General features: G+C 40.6%; 1 protein-coding gene across 3 annotated transcripts in view; it reads right to left on the bottom strand.

Annotated features, from left to right (window-relative positions):
* The window catches only part of RASA3 (RAS p21 protein activator 3), a 187,326-nt gene that overhangs the window by 56,139 nt on the left and 107,402 nt on the right, over positions 1-23,785 (bottom strand). For all 3 annotated transcript variants that reach the window (XM_068926036.1, XM_068926047.1, XM_068926026.1), the window contains 2 exons: positions 14,851-14,945; positions 2,561-2,637 (listed from right to left, as the gene is read on the bottom strand). In XM_068926036.1, the coding sequence (XP_068782137.1) occupies positions 2,561-2,637; positions 14,851-14,945 (172 nt within the window). The remainder of the gene's footprint in view (positions 1-2,560; positions 2,638-14,850; positions 14,946-23,785) is intronic.

Here is a 23,785-nt window from a genome sequence, read left to right as displayed (position 1 = left end):
TGCCACTAAACACCGTACCAATGGATCTACATAACTCTAGAAATGTTTATTTCCTAATCTACAGCTAAGCTCTCCTCGCACTTACCACTCACGCAAATTGCTTTGGAGACTAGCTAGAGCCAAATGGAGTGCTCAGGTCAGCTACAGAAGAGAGGAAGACAGTGGGAAAGACGACTTCAGCACAAGCACTTCAGCTTGCTTGGGGTCCGATTTTCAAATTTTGCTTCTTAGAGTCAAGAGCTAGATTTAAATTGAGATAAGCTCACAACATTATGATACAGTGCTTAAAAACTGAGGATTTTTCTAGGTGTTTCAGCCAAAGCATTGTATTTATTGAACAATACCTTGCAAATCAAGGCTATGGAATGCTTCACAAGTCAATCTACGTATTCTTCTGTACTGTAGAAAGTGAAAGGAAGTCTTCAAATCAAGGTCAAGTAAGCAAGAATTTGAATAGAAATTGACCTGTCTGGTCAAATGACTAGAGAGGTAGAAAGAAAATGCTGCACATTAAGAAGCACCTTTTCAGACATAACAATGTATTACACATGCAGCTTCTTGCTTCATGAAAAGCAGTAAGGCAGTGACAACTTTAACAATACAACCATCTCTAGCATTTCAGAAATTTAGCTGAAAAAGACACCCTAGTACTGTGATGTTAGGTCTTATTTCACTGATGACAAAACCTTTAAAAGAAAGCTGGCTCGGGCATGGCATAATCCTACAGAACAAAGCAAAGGGAGTCAAGCACTTTTGATGCTCCATCGATATGTCACCTACCTATCCAAAACATAGATCATGGTGAGAGTGAAAGGATGTTCCAGTTAATTTGTATTTGCAGAGTACCAGACATGACAGCCCAAAACTAGGGTTCACAAGGGATCTAGAAAGAGGCCTCTGTGGCTGCATCACATCACATGGGAGCAGACTGCACACTTCCAGAAAGGCCAAAGTAATATATTTTGGCCCTCAGGACAATTCTGCTCCTTGTCCCTCTCCAGGCACTGCATTCTCTGGGGCCGCTTGGAGGCAGAGTCCAAGCCTAGATAAGCCCACTGTCCTGTGCACCCCACACACCTACACCCCCTTGCATTGCAGAGATATAGTGAGGTGCAAGGACAATAAAATGTCTTTTCCCATCCTCTGTTCCCCCGCCTCTCCTGTAAAGCCTTAGGACCTATGCCAATACAAATAACACATCAACATTAAGATACTAGCCTAAGGACTTGGGAGATGCAGGTTTTAACTCTGGTTTCTCAGACTTTTTGCGATCTTCATCACTTGGGCATATTCAAATTGCACAATGGAAACTGACATAAAAAGATTCCTCAGGTATTAATTACATGAAGACTGGTCCCTCCAAGTGGTGCACAGCTATACTGACATAGCAACTTCGGTCCTGAAAGAGGTACAGCTATGTTCAAAGTGGCATTGTGCCCTGATTAGCAAGTTCACTGGAGATCAGAGTCTACACAGCAACTTTCACCAGACTATTTGTGCTATTCGATATATCTCATCACTTAAAACAAAAAAAACAAAAAACAAAAAACACCAGTGACCTGCAGAAAGACTTCAAGGATACCACTTCACAGAGCTTTGGCAGGGCTAGATGTATGCACTGACATGCAAGACTGCATACTCCAGCACATCCTTATATTAACAGTGTGCCTGGAAGGGTGTAGATCAACTAATATGGCTCACCTGCATTTGTTAACAAGTCCCAGCCACAAAGATTACTCTGATAGCATCATATGCATTAAGCTATTGGGCAATTGTTTCAACAAAAATGCTCTGCTAGGAAAGTTCTGACCAGTCCTCTTGTTAGGCCCACGCTTGACATCATTCTGTTATTACCTTTGCCAAGGCTTCGTTAATAGGTTAACGCTCCAATTTTGACAGCTCTTCTGCCAAACAGAATACAAGGCAGGTACCTGACAGAAACCTACCAGCTCAGCCACTGCTCCTGAAGCAGCCACCTAACAGGCTTTGCTGTTGTCAGAGAGCGATGGCTTCCCGAACTCCTCCATAGCAGAAAGGGAAATCTTGACTCCATCTGAGTCACAGGCCTTCTAGGCTTCAATTAGTTTGAAGAGAGATGAGATGGCTGATTCTGAGACTACTTCAATAACTGATGGTAGAGTTCTGCTTGTTAAGCCAGCCCTGTAACACCCTGTCACCATGCAAGTTATGCTATAAATTTGCTAAGCTTGTAAGGTCCTTAATGCAAAGCAGGAGGACACAAATATTATGCTTTGATGTGTTTTTAATATTTATACCATGACTAAATTGGATAAGTGATTTATTAACATTTAAAGTGTTAGGAAGAAAATTACCTAGATCATGCGGAGAAGGGGAAGAGAAAAATGAAAAACATCTCACATCCTATAAACTCGTAAGGATGTCACTTATTAAGAGCAATTGGTAATTAAGTTCAGAGCATAGGGACATACAATTTCCAATCAATGTTTTGATTCCTCCAACTATTTTTAAATGAAGCATTGCACACTATCTGTAATTAATATGCTTCTTCATAACTCCACAGTCATGTTTCAAATCCTACCGTGTTGCAAGCTTATGGCAGACGACACCAGTGTCTGTTATGACTTCACTCAGTCTCAGCTCAAGGTGAACCTTTCCCTGAAAAATACCAAACACATCACATGAAAATTGAATGTTATGCATTGCCAGTGATACCATTCCAACTTAAAGCAAAGCAAGTTTGCTAATGTGAGCAATTCCAAAAGGAGTTTAGAGATGAGTTAACAGCTGCATAGCTGAGATATTTCATCTACCAGAGAATCCAGACTAGTAGCTATTTTACTCAGTTTCAGTGCATAAAAACTCCACTATTGTCCCTTATCTTATCTCTATATATTCCACTAATTGAGGGACGCAGGGTGCCTCTGGTCTAAGATTAAAGTATTTTGTTGTAGCTTTATCTATATTTAGCTTTTTAAAAGTTAAGCAAAGATCTGCAGCACAATCATCAAAAAGATGTCACATCATCACAGCGTATCATAAAGGGATAACTAGAGGTCTTATGTTTTAAACATTAGAAAGCTGCAGGGTTTAAAAATTATGAAATGGTATAAGCTGCGAGAAAACTATTTGTAAAACATCGGGCAACTAAAGAAAAAAAGTCAAACGTTGCTAGCATTCACAGCATCTATAATTAGACAGTTTTCCACTCCTTACCATCACATTAAGTGACTTGGGCAAAAACTAAGCTTGAATATATGGAGAACATAAAGACAATCACAAATACACACTGGATTCCTCTCAGTAATGCTATTACATTTTGAAACATGAGTAAACAGTCTCGCTGGCAAAATCTCAGCAACACTTTTACTGCATGCATAGCAAATGCAAAATACATTGTTATTGACCTATTCTGGCATACCAGAGCTGCCCAATCATCTATTTAAAGTTAATATGGCCAAAATTGAGTCATTGACCTTCGTAACTACCTCCCCCTTACCCCTTTTACTGAAGGGCCCTAAAACCCTCCCTACTAGTTACTCAGTCAAAGATGACACCTGCATTAGCGCCCTGAGTTCTGTCTTGACTCATATGAGAGTCCGTTGCTACCCTGCCATAAGATCTTCCAGATTTGACCTTTCTCTTTTTCACACCCTCAGAATTCTTACCAGAGACTTTGTCTGTTCTGACTGCCTACAGCAACCTCCTCCTCTAGGAGGATGTTTATCCTGCTTAACAGGAGATCAAACTCTGGCTCCAAATTGTACCGATGCTGTTAAGATCGGCTTCCTCTACAGCATATTTGTCTGAAGGAGACCTAGTGGGAGCAGCCCAAACCAGAGCACGAGCGTGCTACTAAGCAGCGTGGACGCCCAGAAATTCTGACCAAAAGTCCAGCTCCTTGGCCGTCTTGCATTTAGCAAAATTCTGACATCAGGGTCTGAACGCTCATCTTGCAGAAGTTTATGAAAGATATTGCTTCCTACTGTGACAGTCAACCTCTCTCCTCTTCCTTGGGTACTTCTGTGCAGACAGAATGGTTCCTGGACTATCCTGAATGCAAGCTTCACATTTGCCGAGGCATTTTCACTCATCAGTTACTTTTACTCTCAGTATTCTGACTTGGCAAGAATTTTTTTTTCTGGCCAAAGGCTGGAGTACAGGCCTTTCAAGTACATTTGGCAGAAGACGTTTGTGTTTATCCAAAAAACAGGAAAAAGAGGTATGAGCTGTGTAAGATGAAATCCCACACCGTATCTGGCCCTTGGACTCCTGATTCTTCACCTTTCCTTCACCTAGAAATGAACCTCCTCTTTATCATGTACAGAGATTTCAACATCTGTCATTTTCTTCCCATCTTGAGCCAGTCCTCATAAACGGGAAAAAGATTTCCCTGCACAAATACGTAAAGCCACTTCTACAATCACCTCTTTAAGACTCAGTCCTGCTACAGTGACCATAAAACACACGTAACAAGGGCTGAGCGCATAATCAGCTGAGAACTCTGGTCATGAGCAACAGTTTTCTGGCTTTGTTTTTACTACATTTTCCCTTATTCTTCCCTGTTGTCTCTTCTGCTGCTCACACATTTTATGACGGGAGCTAAACCATGAGTCTCTGGAGAACAAATTTATATTACGTACCTATAACAAACACTCCTGCCACCTGTTATTGATCTTCTATATATCACCTTTATTGGAAAAATTAACAGTAATAAGAGTTATGAAAGAATTAAGAGGCAGGAATAGAGACTGAGGAAATCTAGAGAAACTACCCTTGTAGAAAAATGCTAAGAAGGTGAGACAGTGTTTTTACAGAAATATTTCTGTTGCTCTTAAGCAAAGAGAAAACTGGTCTCTCAGGAAAAGAATGCCTCAATACACTTAGGTGAGCCTGAATACAAACTTACACTGCCAATTTGCTAGATTTCACTCAAATTGAATAAGTAAGATGGTTTAGAAAATAAAACCATTTTTTGAGCTTAATTTCTAAGTCAGCAACTTTTCACACATTTTCCCAGCTATATTAAGTATAAAAATACAGTGCAGCCTCCTTTGGGATAAAAGTCAATTTCTCTTGTAGCTCTTGGTTTTCTCTTGTGAAGACTTTGAAAATGGCCAGCTGCTCCAAAAGTGACTCAAAGCTTTGCAGAGCAAAAAAGGTCATGGAATCACTTGGGCTGTCAGTCCTGTAACTATTCCCAAAATACCTTATTACTTCTATTTAAAGAATTCAGATGCAGGAATACCTTAAAATAAAATAAGGCTATGGTAATATACTTGTGAGGTTTAATTCACAGAAAATAACCCCTACACAGGCAGAATGCCTTTTCCCAAATCAATTATCCCTTTAGGCAAAACCTAAGGATCCATCCGAATAAATTTACCTTGAGAAATACCATTAGGTGGTCTACAAAATAATGGATAGTGCATTTTTCAAAGAGAAGACAGAAAACTATGCAGCAAACGAGCATTATAAAATCACCAGCCGAAGGTCAGTCAATGGCCTACATAGAAATAAATCGACCAAAGAAACAGGAAGTAACCAACATGTTTGTTTACTGACAATTTTTAACTAAGAAATTAGTATTTTAGTATTGTAAGAACTGCTGTGATATTATCTAGAATCTCCAGTTGTACTAGGTGCACACAGTTAAAGATAGCCTCTATGAGCAGGGAAGATCAGACAAAATAGCAGGATAAGAGTATGTTAGTCCCCTTCGACAGCTGAAACACTGGGGCTTGTTCCTGTTCAGATGAAATCCCCATTGCAGCGCCAGGAAGTGGATCTAGGATCAGTCCTAGGCCTGTGTCCTAGACAGCGAACAAACTCCAACAGTGAACAAACTCAGAGAAGAAGCTGGAAGTTTGACAATTTTGAAGTAGATCGCATTAATTACACATATTTGTATTAAAAAAAAATGTGTCAAAGCGTTCCTAGAAGCAGCTACGTTCATTAGTACACCCTCCATATTTAGCTGGGCAGAACTTTTTCAAGGAACAAGCGTAAGGAGTGCCAATTCAACCACCGAACACTTCTTTTCTGATAAACTGTTTTGTATGTCCTTCCTGATCATGTCTGATATACCATATTGAGCCCAACCAGGTTTCATTTTTCAGGTCTTCATTAAAGAAGTCACCAGTAGCATGTTCTTGTAGGGAATTAAACAGTGGACATCAGCAACAATCAAAACTGTAGAATGGCTTTACTAAGAAAAAAACTACATGATGCTTGTTAAATATTCCCTTTATTAAAACAAACTAAAAGAATCAAGTTGCAGTCTTGCCGACATACTCACAGCTCTAACAGACATTAGTAAGACCCACAAACACATTTTTCAATAAACAAACTGAGCTAATTACAAGCTTGCAAACTCAATACAAGAAAAAAAATAAAAGAGAAAAAAGTAGAATCAAGGTTTTCTTTTTATGGATGCAGGAAAAGCTTGTCTCCACCAATTTTATTTCTCCTGGGAATGCTAACTATAAGTTACTACAGACTGAAATACCAGAAGACAGTTTTAAAGCAAGTAAAACTATATAAATGCTACTTACCTGTATCATGTTTCCAGTAGTTGCAAATATGTGGTTTAATTTAAACACAGTGTGTTAAAGAAAGAAAAAAAAAAAAAGAAGCCACACAACCCCAGATTATCCTAAGGTTATTCTTATTACAAAGCTCTGCCATATTGACGTGAGTTGCTTTTGAACATTTTGAACAAGTGGTGGGACTCTGAGACAGCAATTCCAGAGTCACCAGGACAACGCTAGGAGACATTTCTTAGTGCAGTTGGGCACTACACACATTTTAGACTAGAATCTAACACACATCATGTGATCCAGTGGCTGAGTGTGGACTCAGATGAAACATCTGACCTAACTCAAAACAGATGCAGTCTGATTTTTCAGGGAAAGAGTTACAAAAAATACTGATACACACCAGAAACCTCTGTACTGTATCTTAGGTTTCAGTAAATAGACATTTGGAATCCTTTGTGTAAGTTTAAAAAACAGGATCTACTCTGTTAAAAATCTGTTAAATCATATCTGCAAGGAGCTATCAACTAGATCTTCACTAGGTCACCCTTTTTGTTACTGAAATGTAACAAATGTTTTGTTAATGAAAAACTAAAGGGAAAAAAAGCATGTCCTCATTGGTAATTTTAAACAAAAACATAAAATATCCAACCTTCTTGCTTGAAAATTATATATCAAGATAACTCTCTTCACATAAAAGGCTCACACAGAACTGTAACCCTCTCTTCTACAAAAGAACAGCAGCTGATAACATTTACATTTTTCACAACACTCATAACAAGAAAAGATATTGCTCTACTATTAACCTCCTGGACAAGAGGTTAGTGCTCACCAGCCATTCCACTGCTCCCTAACCTCCCTGATTTTGCTGGGGACCTTCCTGCCACGGCAAGAGTGCATGTGCATGAATTTCAAAACATTTATCCCTTGTGTCATAAGTGGGACCTCCACCTCAGCACAGCTCCCCCAACCTCATCAGCTCTGCAGCTCAGTTCTGCTCACTGCTTCACAGTCTAGAAGGAGCGACCAGGACCCACCTCTGGCTCTTCATCCTTCCTACTGCTGGAACAGAGTGGCTGCAGGTTGTATCACCCCAGTGCTGGGAGACCGAGCGGGGGAAGAGGTATAGCAGGGATGGGTTGTGGAGGGAGGGCTGAGCTAAGCAGGCAGGCTCACACACACACGCACGACGAACACCAACACCTCATTATTTCAGCGTCTCATAAATTTGGGATTGTGATACTTGTCGGGTATTGATTTACTGTCTCTCACTACAACAAAAACATTGTTTAAAGTTTCACAGAAAGCAGCCTGCAGAAAGGAGCCCTGGAAGAACCCTAGCTCTGCAGTTACACACAGATCAATCCAAAGCAAGGGATAACTTGTGCTGCTGCTTCCTCTACCTTTCCAAATTTTGTTTTAGGATGTGGCAAGTGTTATTAGTCAGATCCTGTCTACTTTGACACCCTCTTTCTGAGATGTCACTGTCTGGCACTGGTAAAGGTTAAAAACAAACAAAGCAGCCCACCCAGCCTCTAAGGGCTCATTAAATGTCATCTGTGAGGGGGTGGAAGAGATAGGAGCAGGGGTGCAGCTACAGCTTTAAGGAAATCCAGCCCTGTAGTATTAACAATTACCCCAATAAGGTCACAGCCTGATGGCCGGTTTGAGAGCAGGAGGAAGAGTTTGTCTGTCTGCTCTCTACATTTGCTGCTGTAACAGCCGCTTCTTCCTTTAGAAGAGGGCGGCAGGCTGCTGGGGGAGGTCTTAGGATCATGCTCCAGATCACAGGCTGCCTCTTGGACCATAAGGCAGCATATAGGAAGCCTGGAACAAAATCCAGTCTACTGATGAGGAAAATATAGCATCTCTACTAAACACTGTAAGAATTCATAAATGCCAGACAAAGCAGAACGCCTGCTTGGTCTCCAAATGTACAAAGACACACAAGAGTGTCACAGCCACCAAGTAATTAGTAAAGCATCTTCATACAGTACAAGATTAATTTTCTCGTTTCTTTAAAGGAAGAGTACCTCAACATGATCAAAACCCTTGCAGTTGTTCATGTTTTCCTTTCAGATACTTTAACATGATGCACAGGGTGGATATTAATCACCTGGTTTTCATGTCCCCAGACAAACTGTCTGGTATAGAACAGAATATATTCTATTCAGATATAGAATTCAGCTATGTTATTTTGAAATAACGTAATTTTTTAATGCAGCAGTAAGTGCTCTTTATTATGTGCTATGTTTCAGATTAGCTTTCAAAAGTAACAAATCAAACCAGACAGACTATCTTACTCCTTTGTGCTTATAAGTTTGAATAGGAAGTCTTGTCACAAAGCAGGATTTGGTCAATAATTGGGCTTTTTGATTATCAGAAAGTTTATTATGAAACATTTACCATTGTTTACACATGATCCACTTCTCTGAAATAATTAGGTTGGTAGGCATGTAGTCTTGAGAATTTCCTACTTTATCAAAATAGAAATTTCATATCTTTTCAAAACAACTAAAAGAGAGAAACCTAAAAGCCACTGCTCATAAAAGTCACACCCATTTATTTCCTGTGTGCGGCAGAAAGCTGATACTGAACCTGGAAGCAGCTTCTTCTTTTTAAAATTTGCATAAAGTCATGTTTACTGTAGGTTATACAAAATGTGCCAGGGACTGACTCATCTTTACACTAGAAGCATTTAAATACCTAAACAAAGACAGCTAATGTCGATGCTGGATAACATGTATGCTATGCTCTAAGCACCGTTCAACTAAGCAGATAATTCTATCAATCACTGGAGTGATATTGTTCAGTACAGTTGCTTATAAGGACAGTTTTATCAACTTAGTAATCCCCAAATTCATATCCTTAATAAAAATAGCAATTGACATCTGAATCATTCAAGTTGAACACAGTTTGCACTGCAGATATTAAAAAACACATGCTTTATGTAGAACAGGAGGCAGGCAGATACAGGAGAGATTGTGGCAACTTCCACAATATCAAGAAGATAAGGCAAAAGAAAACAATACAAAAAAAGATGCTTCTAGCTTCCTGTGAAGACCTGGAATAAATTTCTCTTTAACTGTCAAACAGAATTCAACTTAGTAAAGTTAATTCAGAAGCTTGAGGTGAAATCCTGGCTGCTGCTGAAGTCATGGCAAAACTCCCACTCTAGCAGAGCCAGGATTTCATTCATGAAACTTGACATTTGGAATACAGACACTGCACTGAATGGGAAGGTGCTAACAAAGAAGGAGCTTTCTGAGCACCGTAGAGTGCCCGGGGTATATTCTTCTAGCTAAAATACAGGAAGCATTTCAGAGCCACTAGTGATTTTCAGCACAAAAAAGGTGTACTGTCCAAACATATCTGTAAGTAACTTTTTCCACTAATGATGCATAGTCTACTAACTTGCACTCATATCAGTCCATTCTCAAGACAGGCATATTTAATCAACAATAATCAAAGGCCAGTGTAAGCAAAATGTAAGCATGATAGAAGAAGGAAGGGCTTTTGCTGTCTGAAGAAAGTATTTCTTAACATCAGTAAATCATTAGCACAAAGCTTTGTGTACAGAAGGTTAAGATGTGAGAAAATTTGCTTCCTCAGTGCTGGTCATCTGCCATTTACTTTTTTTTTTGTTAAGTTGATAGATGTATGGGTAAGTTTCACACAAAGTTCTTAGGAGGAAGAAGGGGAAAATGAGCAGTCTTCCAGTTTTATGTCTTTTTTTTTTCCTCTCCAACAACGAGTTTTACAAAAAACCTTGAGAATAACTGGCTGTGGAAAAGCACTCTGTCACCATTGCTGAGAACTCAGCTGTAAGAGAACGTGACCATTTTACATTTGTCACTGCTCTGGAGGAAGTAACTCAAAGGACACTTGAAAAGAGGAACTTTTTAATGCAAGAGCCTGCCTATGAAAACATGTCAGAATGAAATAACTCCCCTTGCATTTTTCCCCCCCTTTAACATATACCAACTACAGTGTGGAATATGCTAGGATATTTTGGTGTTAATCAGAATGCATTTAGATTTTTAACTGCTTCACTGATTACATGTACACAAAGAGTATTTGAGTTGAAAAGCTCAGACCTTGCAAAATAGACTTGAACTACGTAGGGCTGAAGTTTCTGTGAAAAAACAAAGGAGAAAAGTGCTCAAAAACAAAGAAAGGCCTTATAAAGATCAGATGTGCACTTGAGCTTAAACTGCACTGAGAACATATGGACCACTGGGAGCATCTGTCATCTACAGCCCCAGGCAAATATTTGAATCAGTTACTGTTGGATAAACTTGCGTATGTAAAGGAGAAGCAAACATACATGGATCAAGAGAGATGCACACGCAATAGAAGGGCAATTTTTGGTTCCAGCCCTCAGACAGCATAAGAATGAGAAAACAGCATATCCTGAAAGACAAATGACTAGTAGAAAAGAGACATCCCATGGAAAGCGTGCAACATCGTGCTCTTACTACACTCCATCCGCTTAAGAAGTTGTCTTCTGTTGCTACTCCCTGCCTCTCAGCTGAGGCTGCCCAGTTGTTCAGTCTGTTTCACAGTAAAGTTAAAACAGGACTTGAGCACTGAAAATGGTTTACTTTTCACTGATAAGTTTGAGTGCTTTTACTCTTAGATATCGCATATTTAAGCTCTGGGCATGGTAACCTCCCACTGAGGAGTAGGCAGGCTCCACCAGAGGATGGGAACTTCAACTCCTTCAACTAAATCTGCACAAACCCATCTGGTTACAGTCTGATACTTTCAAAACAAGTTCTCCAGTTTGGAAAGTTAAGCCATGAATTATGCATTTAATGGCTGCTCTCAAGTTTTATTCTGCACTCTGTATAATAGATCTTCCTGACAGCATTTAACATGTTTTAATATATTCAAAAAGAAAATACTAGTAAGTCATGTCATTTCATATTTGTATACTGAACAAATATAATTTTGCTGAAGTTTAATCATTTGGTCTCCACAGAGCAGCTTGAACTTAAACCACTTACAGCACAACAGGCCTATCATCCAGGTTATAAACAGCTTTTGGCACATGTACAGGCAGCTCTACAACAGAAATGCACTGCATTATTTTCAAGCTAGCAAGAGCAAAAATAGCCATGAGGCTGTGAGGATACCAATTTACCACCAGAATAAAAGCCTTTCATCCTCAAGGGGCAAGTACAGCCCACCACTGACTAGTCAGATTAAAGGACATTCAGGTGCTCCCGGTTACAGTAGTTCCACTGATCTCAACACTCTATCTGCAATAAAGACTACCAAGTGAAAGCCGATCATAGCCTCACCTTGTGCTCCTAACAATACAAAACATCTCAACAAGCCAGTAAGAATCAACAGCTTTGGAAAGCCGTAAAACGGAATGCAAAGCCTCAAGCTAAGCATCTCTGACTAGATCTGATGGCGTTACACAACATTGCCACTTATATTTAAAATTTTCTCGTAATATATAGGCTTACGGTATTTTTGTGTGGTATCAGAATTCTTACAAAGCTATGGCTTCTGAATAAAATGTGAAAAACAGCATAAAAATGTTAAGGAATCCACTCAACTTCCACAACACCGGGATTCCACATTTTTACTATTTTGCACTCGCAAAAAAGACAGTAATCCTTACATCACATACTTTTCCATAACTATGTATGAAGAACAAGAATTATACTCATTAAGCTTCTAGCAGCCAACTCAAAACACCAGTTCTGACATCCAGAAAAGCTTATTATCCATAATTGCAAATAAATCCTGCTATTCTCAAAAATAAGGCCAACGCGTCCCAAATTGGACATCTGAGAATAGAGGCACCCAATACCATTAATATTTCAAGAAACCATCGATTTTAAGATGGTTTTCAGTTTCCAACTGTGCCGGTTGGTTTGCTTAAAGCTTGGCTATTTCATGGCTTCACACATGGTAAAGAAAAGATCTACACAGCCTTAACACTGTTACCCAGTTTCTTTTATACCACAGCCCAATAAATTTTAAAAAAATAATCAGAGGCCTGGTCTCTGATACTCATTTTTTTATGCTTCACTCTGGCTCGTATGACCTCAAGCTAGTCACATTCTCTTTGACACTTGATTTCTCACCGTATTCAAAGCATGGGAGTTAGAGTAGCTTACCTCAATATGGTGCTCTGATGCATAACTAAATAGCCATAGAGTGCTCTATGACATGGAAAATAGTATTAAGGCCACTGACCGACAAAACCAGAAGTAGGTGCGGGAGTTCCTGGCACGCAGCCCAATGCTTAATCCACTAGATTACGTGGACAATGGGGATAATTTCTAGAATGATTAACTGATAGCTGGTACCTTAAAATTGCTTTTTGACTACTAGCTTTTGTATCATTCACTGTAAGTGTTAACCATTTAAAATTTCTTCAATTTTCTTCAATTTTTAGGAAAAACAAAGTGAGTAATATTGCATAAGTACTTCTTCCAATTAACACACAACATTCTCTCTCTCATAAACAAAAGAGTAAATGTTTAGAAAAACAGTACAACTAAGATACCATAAATACACAAAAAACCACACAGAAAGAACCCTCTTTCATCTGGCTATCTTCCCTTGCGTAAGAATTCCTAACAAAATATTCACAAATCTGCTCTCACCGTTCTGGAGAACAAGGCCCTCTTACACACTTCTTAAATTGAAAGACTGTAGAACTTCTGAGTAAATTGACAAAGCCATTTGAGTGCTATACATATTTATGCTAGTTTTAATAAGTGCTTATCATGGAGCCCAGAAACAGCTTTTAACAGTTGGGCTCTTGTGAAGATACAAACAGAGGAAGTGATAAACTGTACAAACAAAGAACATGCTTTCCAGCAACCTCCTGATCTCCCCAAGCAGCTAGAACTGTCTGCAAACCTTTCTGTTATGAGTTGACAGCATTACATTCCCACTGCTGTCCTAGGAAGTACCGTGGGTCCAAAGCACTTCCACAAGCTCCTTTCGTGTCAATATTATAGCAAAATAAACAATGTGGAAGCTTATCTCAATATCAGCCTTCTTCAACTGATAATTTATACAGGGAAAGTTTTCATATCCTGCAGGAAATAAACACTAAACCTACTGTTTTAAAGTCACTGTCATAAGAGGCTTTGGGGTGAGAAGAGAGGGAGATAAGGGTAAACAGAAAAGGCTTCAATGTTAAAAGGCCATTAAAAGCCTTTCCATCACCATTGGCATGAAATGTGGCATTAATGAGGATCAGTATTTTATAAGAGAATGTTATAGACTGAACAGGCTGTCAGGAGGCTTTCTTTGTATCATGTGCACAACAGTAGATTACTAACTGTGTCTCCAAGTAAACAGAAAATCCAGCCTGGAATATATGTTCATGCATGGTTCACTATGCATAACCATATCACATACCTGAAGGTATTTGCAGTAAGTGTCATTTTCTTGCCTGATGTGTACAGAGTTACACACAGATTGAAAAATTGATACATTATGTCCAAACCTACCACACAGGGGTATTTAAGCATCACTTCCCCTTATATTTATTGGACACTGTTGCACAGATAAGATCGGAGGGGCTGGGAGCTCCTAAACAAATACTGTGGTTTGAAAGTGACCCATAATACATATTTACAGAAAAAAAAAAATCAGTTAAGTAACCAATTTATATTGGCATGATATCCCACGACACCATTTTAATTTTTCATTTGGTTGTAATAGCTATATTCACAGGAGCTAGCATTGCAACGGATAATAGAATTTGCTCCAAAAGAGGCTAAGCAGAGAAAAACGGGAGCCACTCACGCTGCATACCAAATTTGAAACCCACCCAAACCCTAAATAAAGCTGAATTGACATTATCATCAGCATTCGCACGGTTTGGAGCAGGGCCTAGAAATGTGCCAAGGAGCATTTTTTGTCTCAGATGTGCTTAGTGCTTGTGATAACCAGCCCACAAAATTATTTAAGACAATACCTGCAGATACTATTTAAGACAATACCTGTAGATGCTATTTTTTCCACTAGGCTATTCTCCTTGAGGAATCAGTTATTTATAGGTTTTGAAGTTATTTGATATTAGTAGACAACCACATCCCTCCTTGCAATACAGTGACCCCAATAGTTCACTTAACTTCATTTCTATGGGCAGAATCCTGGCCCCACTGATTTAAGCATACTAATATTTCACCCTACACAGAGACACCACACACAAATTGCAAACATCAATGAACCCTAAACCCTACTGAGGAATGTTTCCCTTACGTAGGGAAGCGATACATCTGTACTAGAGTCATGCAACCCATAAAGTTGCCATGGTCCTGTTATAAATACTCCTTTGCCAAGATAATCTCACCTGTACTTCTGAATCAGCATCAACATGCTGCAGTTGAAACCAGGTGTCTCTGTTATGATACTTCTGCAGGTCTTCTTTCTGTATAGCTACTTTTCCTGGAAATAAAGCAAACCAGAAGCATAGTTTAAGAGGTGCTATAGTTTCCCCCAAAGTACACTTCAATAAGATTTCCATCAGAAACAGGTTTTAAAACAATCATTTAAGGTCTATCCTCTTCAGTCAGGGCTTCAGAGCAAGGAAAGATTTCTTCAGAGCATATATTTTTTACACAACACATAAGTCTTTCTGATGAACAGCTTTTTCCACTCCATATTGTGAAAGACTTCAAAATTCCTAACAGCACACTCACTTAACAGTCTGAAGTACTGTGCAGCATGGATTAGGTTACAAGTATGCTTACAGCAAAAACATCATTATTAATTTTTTGTCACGATATTATAATTAAAAGGGGGGGGGGGAAGAAGGGGAACCTTTGTTTTGTGTTTTTTTTGAGGCAGATATCTATAACAACCCCAACAGAAAATTCTAAGCTTGTGGGTTACTAATAACATTTTAGGACGAGGCTTTTCACTTTATTTTTGTAGAAGTGTAGCTACTAGAGAAACTGTCAAGTCGGGACTGAATCCGAAATCTGCAATTTGAGGCTGGAAGCTCTTTGCTGTGCTGAGAGCACTTTACCACTCTTAGTGGTAAAAGATTTACTTGCGTCACTCGCTCAACTCTTGCAGAATTTGCATACTGCAACCCAGAGCCACCCAAGTACTGCCATGTCACGTCCCACCTCCAACTGTACAGAGAAAACACACAGTTGAGCTTCTTCCTCCGCTGTTTTAAAACTCCCTTACCTCCATCAAATTAGGGGGGGTTTTTTTGGTAGTTACGGCAATAGCAGCCAATTCCATGCTGTGAACTGGTGCACACGCACACGGAGGGCTAATATATATGTAAAGCTGATTTTTTTTTTTTTTTTTTGTTTAAAATCTTGCCCAGTCTCTCTCAGGCATTATGTAAAGCATGCTCTGAGGGGTAATGAAGCTTTTTCCAAGCTTCTTTCTTTGTATATACAAAGCAGACCACGGCACGCTCAGGGATCATGTGATCCTCAGAAAGCAGCTTTGGGCTGGGTGGTTCTCTAGGCACTGACAAAAGCAGCATGTCAAAAATGGAAGACTCCGGGACAGTTAGAGATGTTCACGAGGCTCAAGAAAGCTGCCTCTAGGCGACGTAGTTCGGTAGCTGACTTTCCTGATAGAGTTGCTCGCATACAGTTTGCGACCACTGCTTTGCTGAGGAAATAAAAGACATTCCTTAACCAAATCCTGTTAAGAAAATATTCCAATAGCCACAGTCTTTGTTGTAAGTGGGAGAGAGATTTCCAAGACTCCCCAAATACGTGCTGTCTGGCCAAGGGTCAGTAATACGTTACCCCAGCAAATGTTAACAGAAGACATTTACAAAAATATATCCACATGGTGGAAGGCCAAGAAAATGGCAAACACAAAGCAGTCTCCCTTCTGAAACCTAGAAGCTTACTGAAGTCCTGACAATAGTTTTAAGTGGAATGAGTTACAAAACATCCCCTGCTCCCACCCATTTCCTCTCAGATTTTGGCCTTTTCTTTAGTTGTGCTTGGACAAATGCACCTAACTTCTCCTGTTTGCTGGGCTGCTCCCATGCACTTTGTTGCAGCTACTACTGCGTCCTTCTGTCACCCTCAGGTTGCTTCTGGTGACAGTTTCCAGACTTTCAGTCCCAGTTTCTAAATTGCTCTGCCATCCTTCCACAGCTGTCTTCCACAGTTTCTGCCAGGGCTTCTGCTCTGGCTTCCACAAAGCTTCTGACCCATTTCTCCCAAGCCATCCTCCCTCTGCTCTCAGCACTCTCCTCCCCCTTCGCGTCCTTTGGAGATTACCAGGCCCCCTCCTGGCAAACATTAAACTGAGGATTAATGCAGTAGACACAGTACCAGGCTCCTTATTGGAGGCACAGACCCAATGACTCAAAACTTCCTAGAAAACCAATAATTAAATTACATAAATCTACAGAGTAAGAGGGCTGAAAGGATAAATAAGACACTTGCACATCTGCACAGAGAACAGATGAAGTCACGCTGCTGAGAATCTTTGTAACGATGGCTGTGTATTTTCAAAGCTACCACTTTTGTTCTCTAACCATAGCCCTATCTGGGCAACTTGTCAGAGTAATATGTTTAAACACATGACCTTCCAATAATTGCTTTGGATCTCATTTGAAATTGTTTACTTTCACCGCCTGCTGTCCTCACTCTACCCTTCTAATCCCTTGCAGAAATCCTCTGCCGGACTGCAGTGTAACACTCGCTTCATGAGCAGCATCCCTCATACCTTTCTCTCAGTCCGTTCCATGCACAGTCACCTCCCTTGCAGGGCTCTTCCTTGGGGAAAGCTCAAGGACAATCTCACTTACTTCAGCACATTTAAACAGCATAAATGGTGTTACCACTGCCCCCTCTTTCCGCGGGGCGTCTCACTGCTTTCTAAATGAAGCATGGCAAGACCAACCCAGAGAGGTCGGACCACAGAATCGGGATGTAATTACAACACACAACATTTTGAGACAGCGGCACATGCCTCTAGCTCCAAGAGGGTTAACGTGATGGTATGACTGTTTTGATTAAGAAACCCTTTGAACAGCATTGTGTGCTCTGCAAACATGCAGTTCTTATTAATGAGTGAAACTTATTGACTGGGCTGGCTGGAAGCCAGTGTTTTTCACTGTATACCAAATGACCTACAAAAGAAAAATCTGGAGGGAGGGGAAAAAAAAAAAAGGAGGTGAGGGAGAATAAAGGAAAGGCCTACAACTTTCACTAGTCTAAACATTTAAAAGTGTATTACTGACAGGGCAGATGGTTTAACCTGTCCTGTTAAACAACTCTCCGTGTAAAGCAGCACCCTGCAAAATTTTTATTTATAACCCTCAGCCTGCATGGGCAACGTTCATATGCTCACCCAAACCATACTCCTCCATCACAAGGCCCCCAGAAGGCATAACGAAGGCACTGAGCATGGTTAGGCCCTGCACTCTTCTACACAGTTACCTTTCTGTCACCCACTGACCTATGTACTGGCTCAAACAACTTCTGAACTCAAAAGAACTAGGTTAAATCTAGGCCAATAATCTTAAGCTGCTGGCACCTATAATTTGAACTGATAAGGGCCTACAATTCTCCTTGAAGATAAACCTAACACCAGAGATCAACAAAAGTTTACCACCACTCGCTTAGGGCGCTTTTTCCTCATTGAGATTCTTCAATGCGTTCCCACGCTCAACCCCAATACTCTTTCTCAAAATTTGGGTTGCTGCCAAACAGCTGTTCTAGACTCCAAAACCTGTATCTGAGGCAACCAGTCATTTGTGCCTACTTCCTCAGAGCTACCCGAGGCTGCAGAGACACTGCCTTTGGTGGCTTAACCTTTTAGACGCTGTATGGAAAGAGACAGGAAACACAAAGAACATGCTTAACAATATAAGGTAGAGTTCCAAAGCACACATAAGTGACATTTTTTAAAGTAAGTCATCTTCTCAGCAATAGGACCAGCAAAAACATGGTAGAGGTATTCCCCTTATTTGCACTCATTTCTTCCCTACATCTGAGGTTCATCAGGTCAGGGGTTCTCCCATGCACTTCAGCACATTTTTCACCCAGGTGGCAGCAATTTCCCCATGCCCCCCAGTCTCAAACAGAACAGATCTTCACTGGCATATTTAAACCCTAAGCCCTCTGCTCAAAACAAAAGATGCGACGTGCCACAACTGGCTCTTTCCTCCTGTGAATCTCTCCTTAGGGAAAAGCAAATCACCAACAATCTATTATTTCAAGACTCACAGCCAGCACACAGACAAATGAAATTATTAGCTAGGGTCTTCACTCTGCTAAGGGTGCAGACTCAACTTTACAATCTCTGGTATCAACAGATTTAAGAGACTCCCATTTTCCCTAACCATTTCCTCTGTCCCTGTTGACATTTGGTACTGCAACACTGAGTAAAACAAAAAACCCCAGACAATGAAAATAACACTCTGGGGGAGAAGACGGGAAGAGGAAATAGGTCTCAGGGGTCACATGTGGGTGGTGTTTGCATTTTTAAAACACAGACCATTTCAGCTGACCTGCTTTACAGCTCCCCTACTCAGAGTCACATTAACACAGCTGCGAGATAGGGGATGGCAGAAGGTCAATCCTCTGGGCACAGAAGCAGAAATTAGGCAACACTGATGGGTAGGGAAATGTGGCTTCACCACTTGAGAAAGTATTTGTGGAACTACCACACCCTCAGCGCCTGTCCCTCACTGGGGTTTCTGGTGCCCTTCCTAGGCAAATCTGAAACGCAGCCCATTAAGTTGTCTGAGCTTGTTAATTCAGTGTCCAACATTTCCATACAAAGACTAAAACAGAGTTCGTAACTTGGCTCAGGCATGCCCCCACACTCAGCCACAGCTACCTTCTGTCTGGATCACTTGATGGTGACGGAAGGATTAGGCACTAGTTTGAGGATTACTTCTCACCTTTTAATGCCCATTTGACAGTTTGCAGAGAGCCTCGCTTACAGCTAAGGCATCTGAATGTTTATGTCAGATGCTAGATTAATAAAAGATATGTTTCCTTACATAAGAAAAAAAAAAAGTAGTCAGCCAGCAGCAGGACTGGAACTTGTCATTTTAAAAGGGCACGAGGCTTAACCGGAAAAACTACCCAACTGTTATTTTACAGGTTTCTACAAGATAGCATTTCAGGAGTTCTTGTGTCTTCCCTTCAAATTATCTAAAGATACTTTATACAATGAAAAGCATGAAATTTTGCACATTGCTAATAAATGAGCTGAAGCAATATAGTACAATATTTTTTAACACATCACTCTGCTAACACTGGCTGCAATACGGTTAATTCATTTACAGCAAAGGGTTAGGTCTCAATCACATGTTAAAAGGACCCAAAGTCCTAACTAATTCACTGTTTCCTCAGCTCTGAGCAGGGACTAGTTTGCCTCTTATGTGTACAACGTCAAAGAGGGGTCACTGGTAACGGACCAGAACTGTTTATCTTAAGGGTAAAGAAAAATGTTACTAGTTGCCCACCTGCTACAAAGCAACTGATAGTTTCTACATCTACAGCAGATAAAAGCCTACTGTTCGAAACCCTTGCTGAATCCCCTTTATTATAGACAAGTCTTTTCCCTACAGACAATGCCTATAAACGCACACTGAAATCACCAGAGAAACAGCACATGCTACGAGCCAGTTCAGACCCCACTCTCGCAATGAGCCTGCCCAGCCAGAACCCCCTTGACCTCAATGCTGATATGAGGCTTTGCAAGCAAACGGAGCAAAGCTACGCCGACACTTACACTTCAGCCAAAATTAACAAAGGTATCAGAAATGACTATTAGGAAAACATGAGGAATATATTTCCCATGCAGATTTTCAGTTAAGTTGAGGACTTTTGTTTGATTTGTAGTTGTAAAAACCCTTTCCCCTAATTGATACTGCCCAATACTTGACAGCTGTTCAAACCTAAACACTTTAGTTTCCTCAAGTTTTACATTGATGATGACCTGAATATCCAGAGCAAATATCACAGGATACAGGGAGGTCTAAGCGGTATGCTATTTTACAATAAATGTTGCAGAAGCTACCTGTATATTGTTCCTCCCCCCCCCCCCCCCCCATGTCTCACTCCCACTGTTTTGCAAGGAGCTTTTGGAAGAAACTGCCCATAATATGGGAGTTTCTTAGGGAACATTCTTAAACTGCTAACATATTTTGCTGTCGAGCTTCCAGCTCCTCGTTCTGTTACAGCTTGGATCAAGCCAGGGAGCAAGCAGAGGTCAATGCACTGTTCCTCTTTATAACTGCAATATTAGATGACAAGAGGTCACAGGAGCCACTTAAGCCACTTCTCCTGACCCCCTGAAGGTGACTAAGCCTAGAAGATAGCCTACTGCAAACACAACAGAACACAGACGGCTGCTGCAAGTTGCAATAATTGCATGTTTGTCACTTCTGTGGAGGAAAAATTAAAACAGCACAGTAGGATTATCTCAACAGAAAGATACAGGTTAGCCAGCAACGGCTCCAGAGTTTAAACGCAACAAGGAAGTTCTTCACAGAGCCACAGATAGTTTGTCATACTATTTCAGTGCCTTAACATAGGAATAAAGCTATAGCAACTCCAAAAGGAGAAAGCTTTTCCCATACAAAAAGTGGGCATGCTAAACTGCTGAGGGCCCACAGGTAAGCATTTTGGGCCTGGCAAGTCAACAATCAGATAACAGTAGGAAACGTGCATGTTAGAGAGAGACAGAGAGAGAGAGAGAGAGACACTGTTTCCTTGACAGCAGCAGAGCTTACTGACATGCCTCAAATACACAGCTGGCACCGGAGTGCTGAAGCAGTGACACTGGTCTTTTGGGACAGCAAGCACCTTACGTTCCCCCAACTCTAAAGACTTTCCCTGTTAAATAAAGACAAGCAGCCTGAGCTAAGCTTTAGACGTCCAATAATGCAGACCATTAATAAAATCAGAGACAATCACTCTGCAGAGGCTTTCAAACACACCTACACCAAATGCAAGGCGAATGTAGGCTTGCCTAAATTACCACATTAAACATCTAAATTTAGGGGTTAGATGTCCAATTTTAACTGGATCCTGTCCAGTCGTGGCAGTTATGTTATGAAGAACAAGGTAATGAAATCTAACTGATTCAGATTGTCTTAACCATTTTCAGAGAATTACTGCTACTTCTAAAGAAGTCTTGGATACACTTTCACAACAACTCTTCCTTAAACACTCATAAACCACCATTTTCACAGCAAGTCAAATTGTTAGCATGAGAAGTATCTTACTAAAATGCTCAGAGTACTTTGGTTGCTATCAGAGGCTTCATCCATCCATAAGCAAATCCAAAAAACAAACGCAAGCAAAACACGTTCATAAAGCCTCATATCTGTGTTGAGGTCAAAGGGGTCCTGGCTGGGCACGCTCATTGCAAGAGCGGAGTCTGAACCAGCTTGTAGCGCGTGCTATTTTTCTGGCAATTTCGGTGTGCATTTATGGGCACTGTCCATAGTGGAAATATTTGTCTAATAAAAAAATAAATTATACACATTTTTAAATGTGTAAATGTGAACATGCTCATGTAAGTGTTAACACAGTGTCGTGACGATGCAGTCTCTTTGGGATGCTTTCAACTCATCGTGATGTGTCAAGTAGTTCAGAAGTTGCTCCCTGCAAGTATATTAGTGCACAGACCTACTACATCAGGGAATTCATTTAAAATAATTGACATGAAGGTGCACAGATGGAGTAGCTTTGAGTAGCAGGAAATGCTAAGGACAAAACAGAATTTGTTTTAATCAATGTTTTAGGCCATGAAAGGCTTATGGGATTTTAATCAACTTGAATTCTCCAACTAAAAACAAACAAAAAAACACCCATCCATTGTTACTCCTCCAGACTATGTGGAATTCATAATTATCTATATGAAGGGATTATTCTGACCTCAAATAAGAGACTTTGTAAGGCAAAAAGGGCTAGAGGCCTGCCTTGTTCAAGGACAGCACAAATTCTCTCACCCCCTCCCACAACATAGAAGATGACTGAAACAGCAACTTCGCTAGTTCAGAATTAGAAAGATATGGATGAGCATTAAGGATGAGACACGGCTTCAGAGCCTTGAAAGCAGGACAACTCCTGCTCCTTCCCAGTTCTTGTGTAGCACGTCATGAACCACGAGCACTGCTATACCATTTGCTGCTACTGGTAGGAATTAATGGTGACAGTGACAGAAAACATTACCGGCACAAAAGCACTGCATGCTACACATTGGGGCCTACTATATTCCAAATCCCTGCTTCGTCTGTTTTTTGAAGAATTAGTGAAAATATAATAAGGATAAATCACTTGTGAAACACTTCTCCCTCCACCCCCCGCCTTCAGATCTATCTTGGATAATACGGTGAAGAAAAGCAGGTTGTGAAAAAGGTGTATAACTTCTATCCTTAAGAGAAACAAGGCACAGCATTGCATGGACTGTCCTCTGTCAGGACACTTTTGCTGGACACAACCCTAAAGATCTCCTCAACCTACACCACAACTTCACCTCGCTCTCCACATTAAAAAAAAACATCTACCCAACTACACCTCCAGTATCGGTTCCCTGTTAGCTGCTATCTTGGCTCTTAAAATACACACACACACACACACACACACACACACACCTGAGAAAGCTGTTACAGCCTGCAGCTCATTCCAGTAACAGACTGGTCCCAAATCAAGACTTGCAGTCACCGCCGTCTGTCTTACAGTGGGTGATCGTGATCCTCAGCACGTTGCCTGCACTGGACGACCATCCTTCATCCTCTCTATCATCAGCCTCTTGCAGGTACTGCCACCAGAAGCCACTCCATTGCATCTCCTTCAGAGCCTCCACTTTGTTCAAGCAAACAAACTAAACTGAGACTGCTTTACACCTTCCAGTGCTAAGATGAGTCAAGCACTGGAGAAAACAGAGGAAGCCCAGCTCAAACCATAGTAGCCAGAAGTAAGCTTGGAGGACAGATTTACAAAGATAGCCCAAATACAGACACTAACGCTCATGCGTGGTAACATGGCCTGCATAAAAGGACATGCTGAACAGACGGTCAAGGTTCTAGCACATAATGCACAGTAGTTTTGTTTATAAGATGTGTACTTGCAGGAGGAAAAAGGAAAAATATGTATTTTTGAAAGCTCAACTTTGTTTTCCTGCTTTTGTGATCTTTTGTTATGTTAAAAGACACTGTGAATGTATCCTAACCATTTACTCTACGCAGAAAGTATTTACTTTAGGCTTTCTGTGCAACTGCAGAGGATCTTTTCAGGCTAATTCCAGTTTATAGCTTCTCAAGACTCGTC

This window comes from Struthio camelus, chromosome 1 (assembly GCF_040807025.1).
Source record: "Struthio camelus isolate bStrCam1 chromosome 1, bStrCam1.hap1, whole genome shotgun sequence".
NCBI lineage: Eukaryota > Metazoa > Chordata > Aves > Struthioniformes > Struthionidae > Struthio > Struthio camelus.
This window is presented reverse-complemented; position numbering and strand designations above follow the sequence as displayed.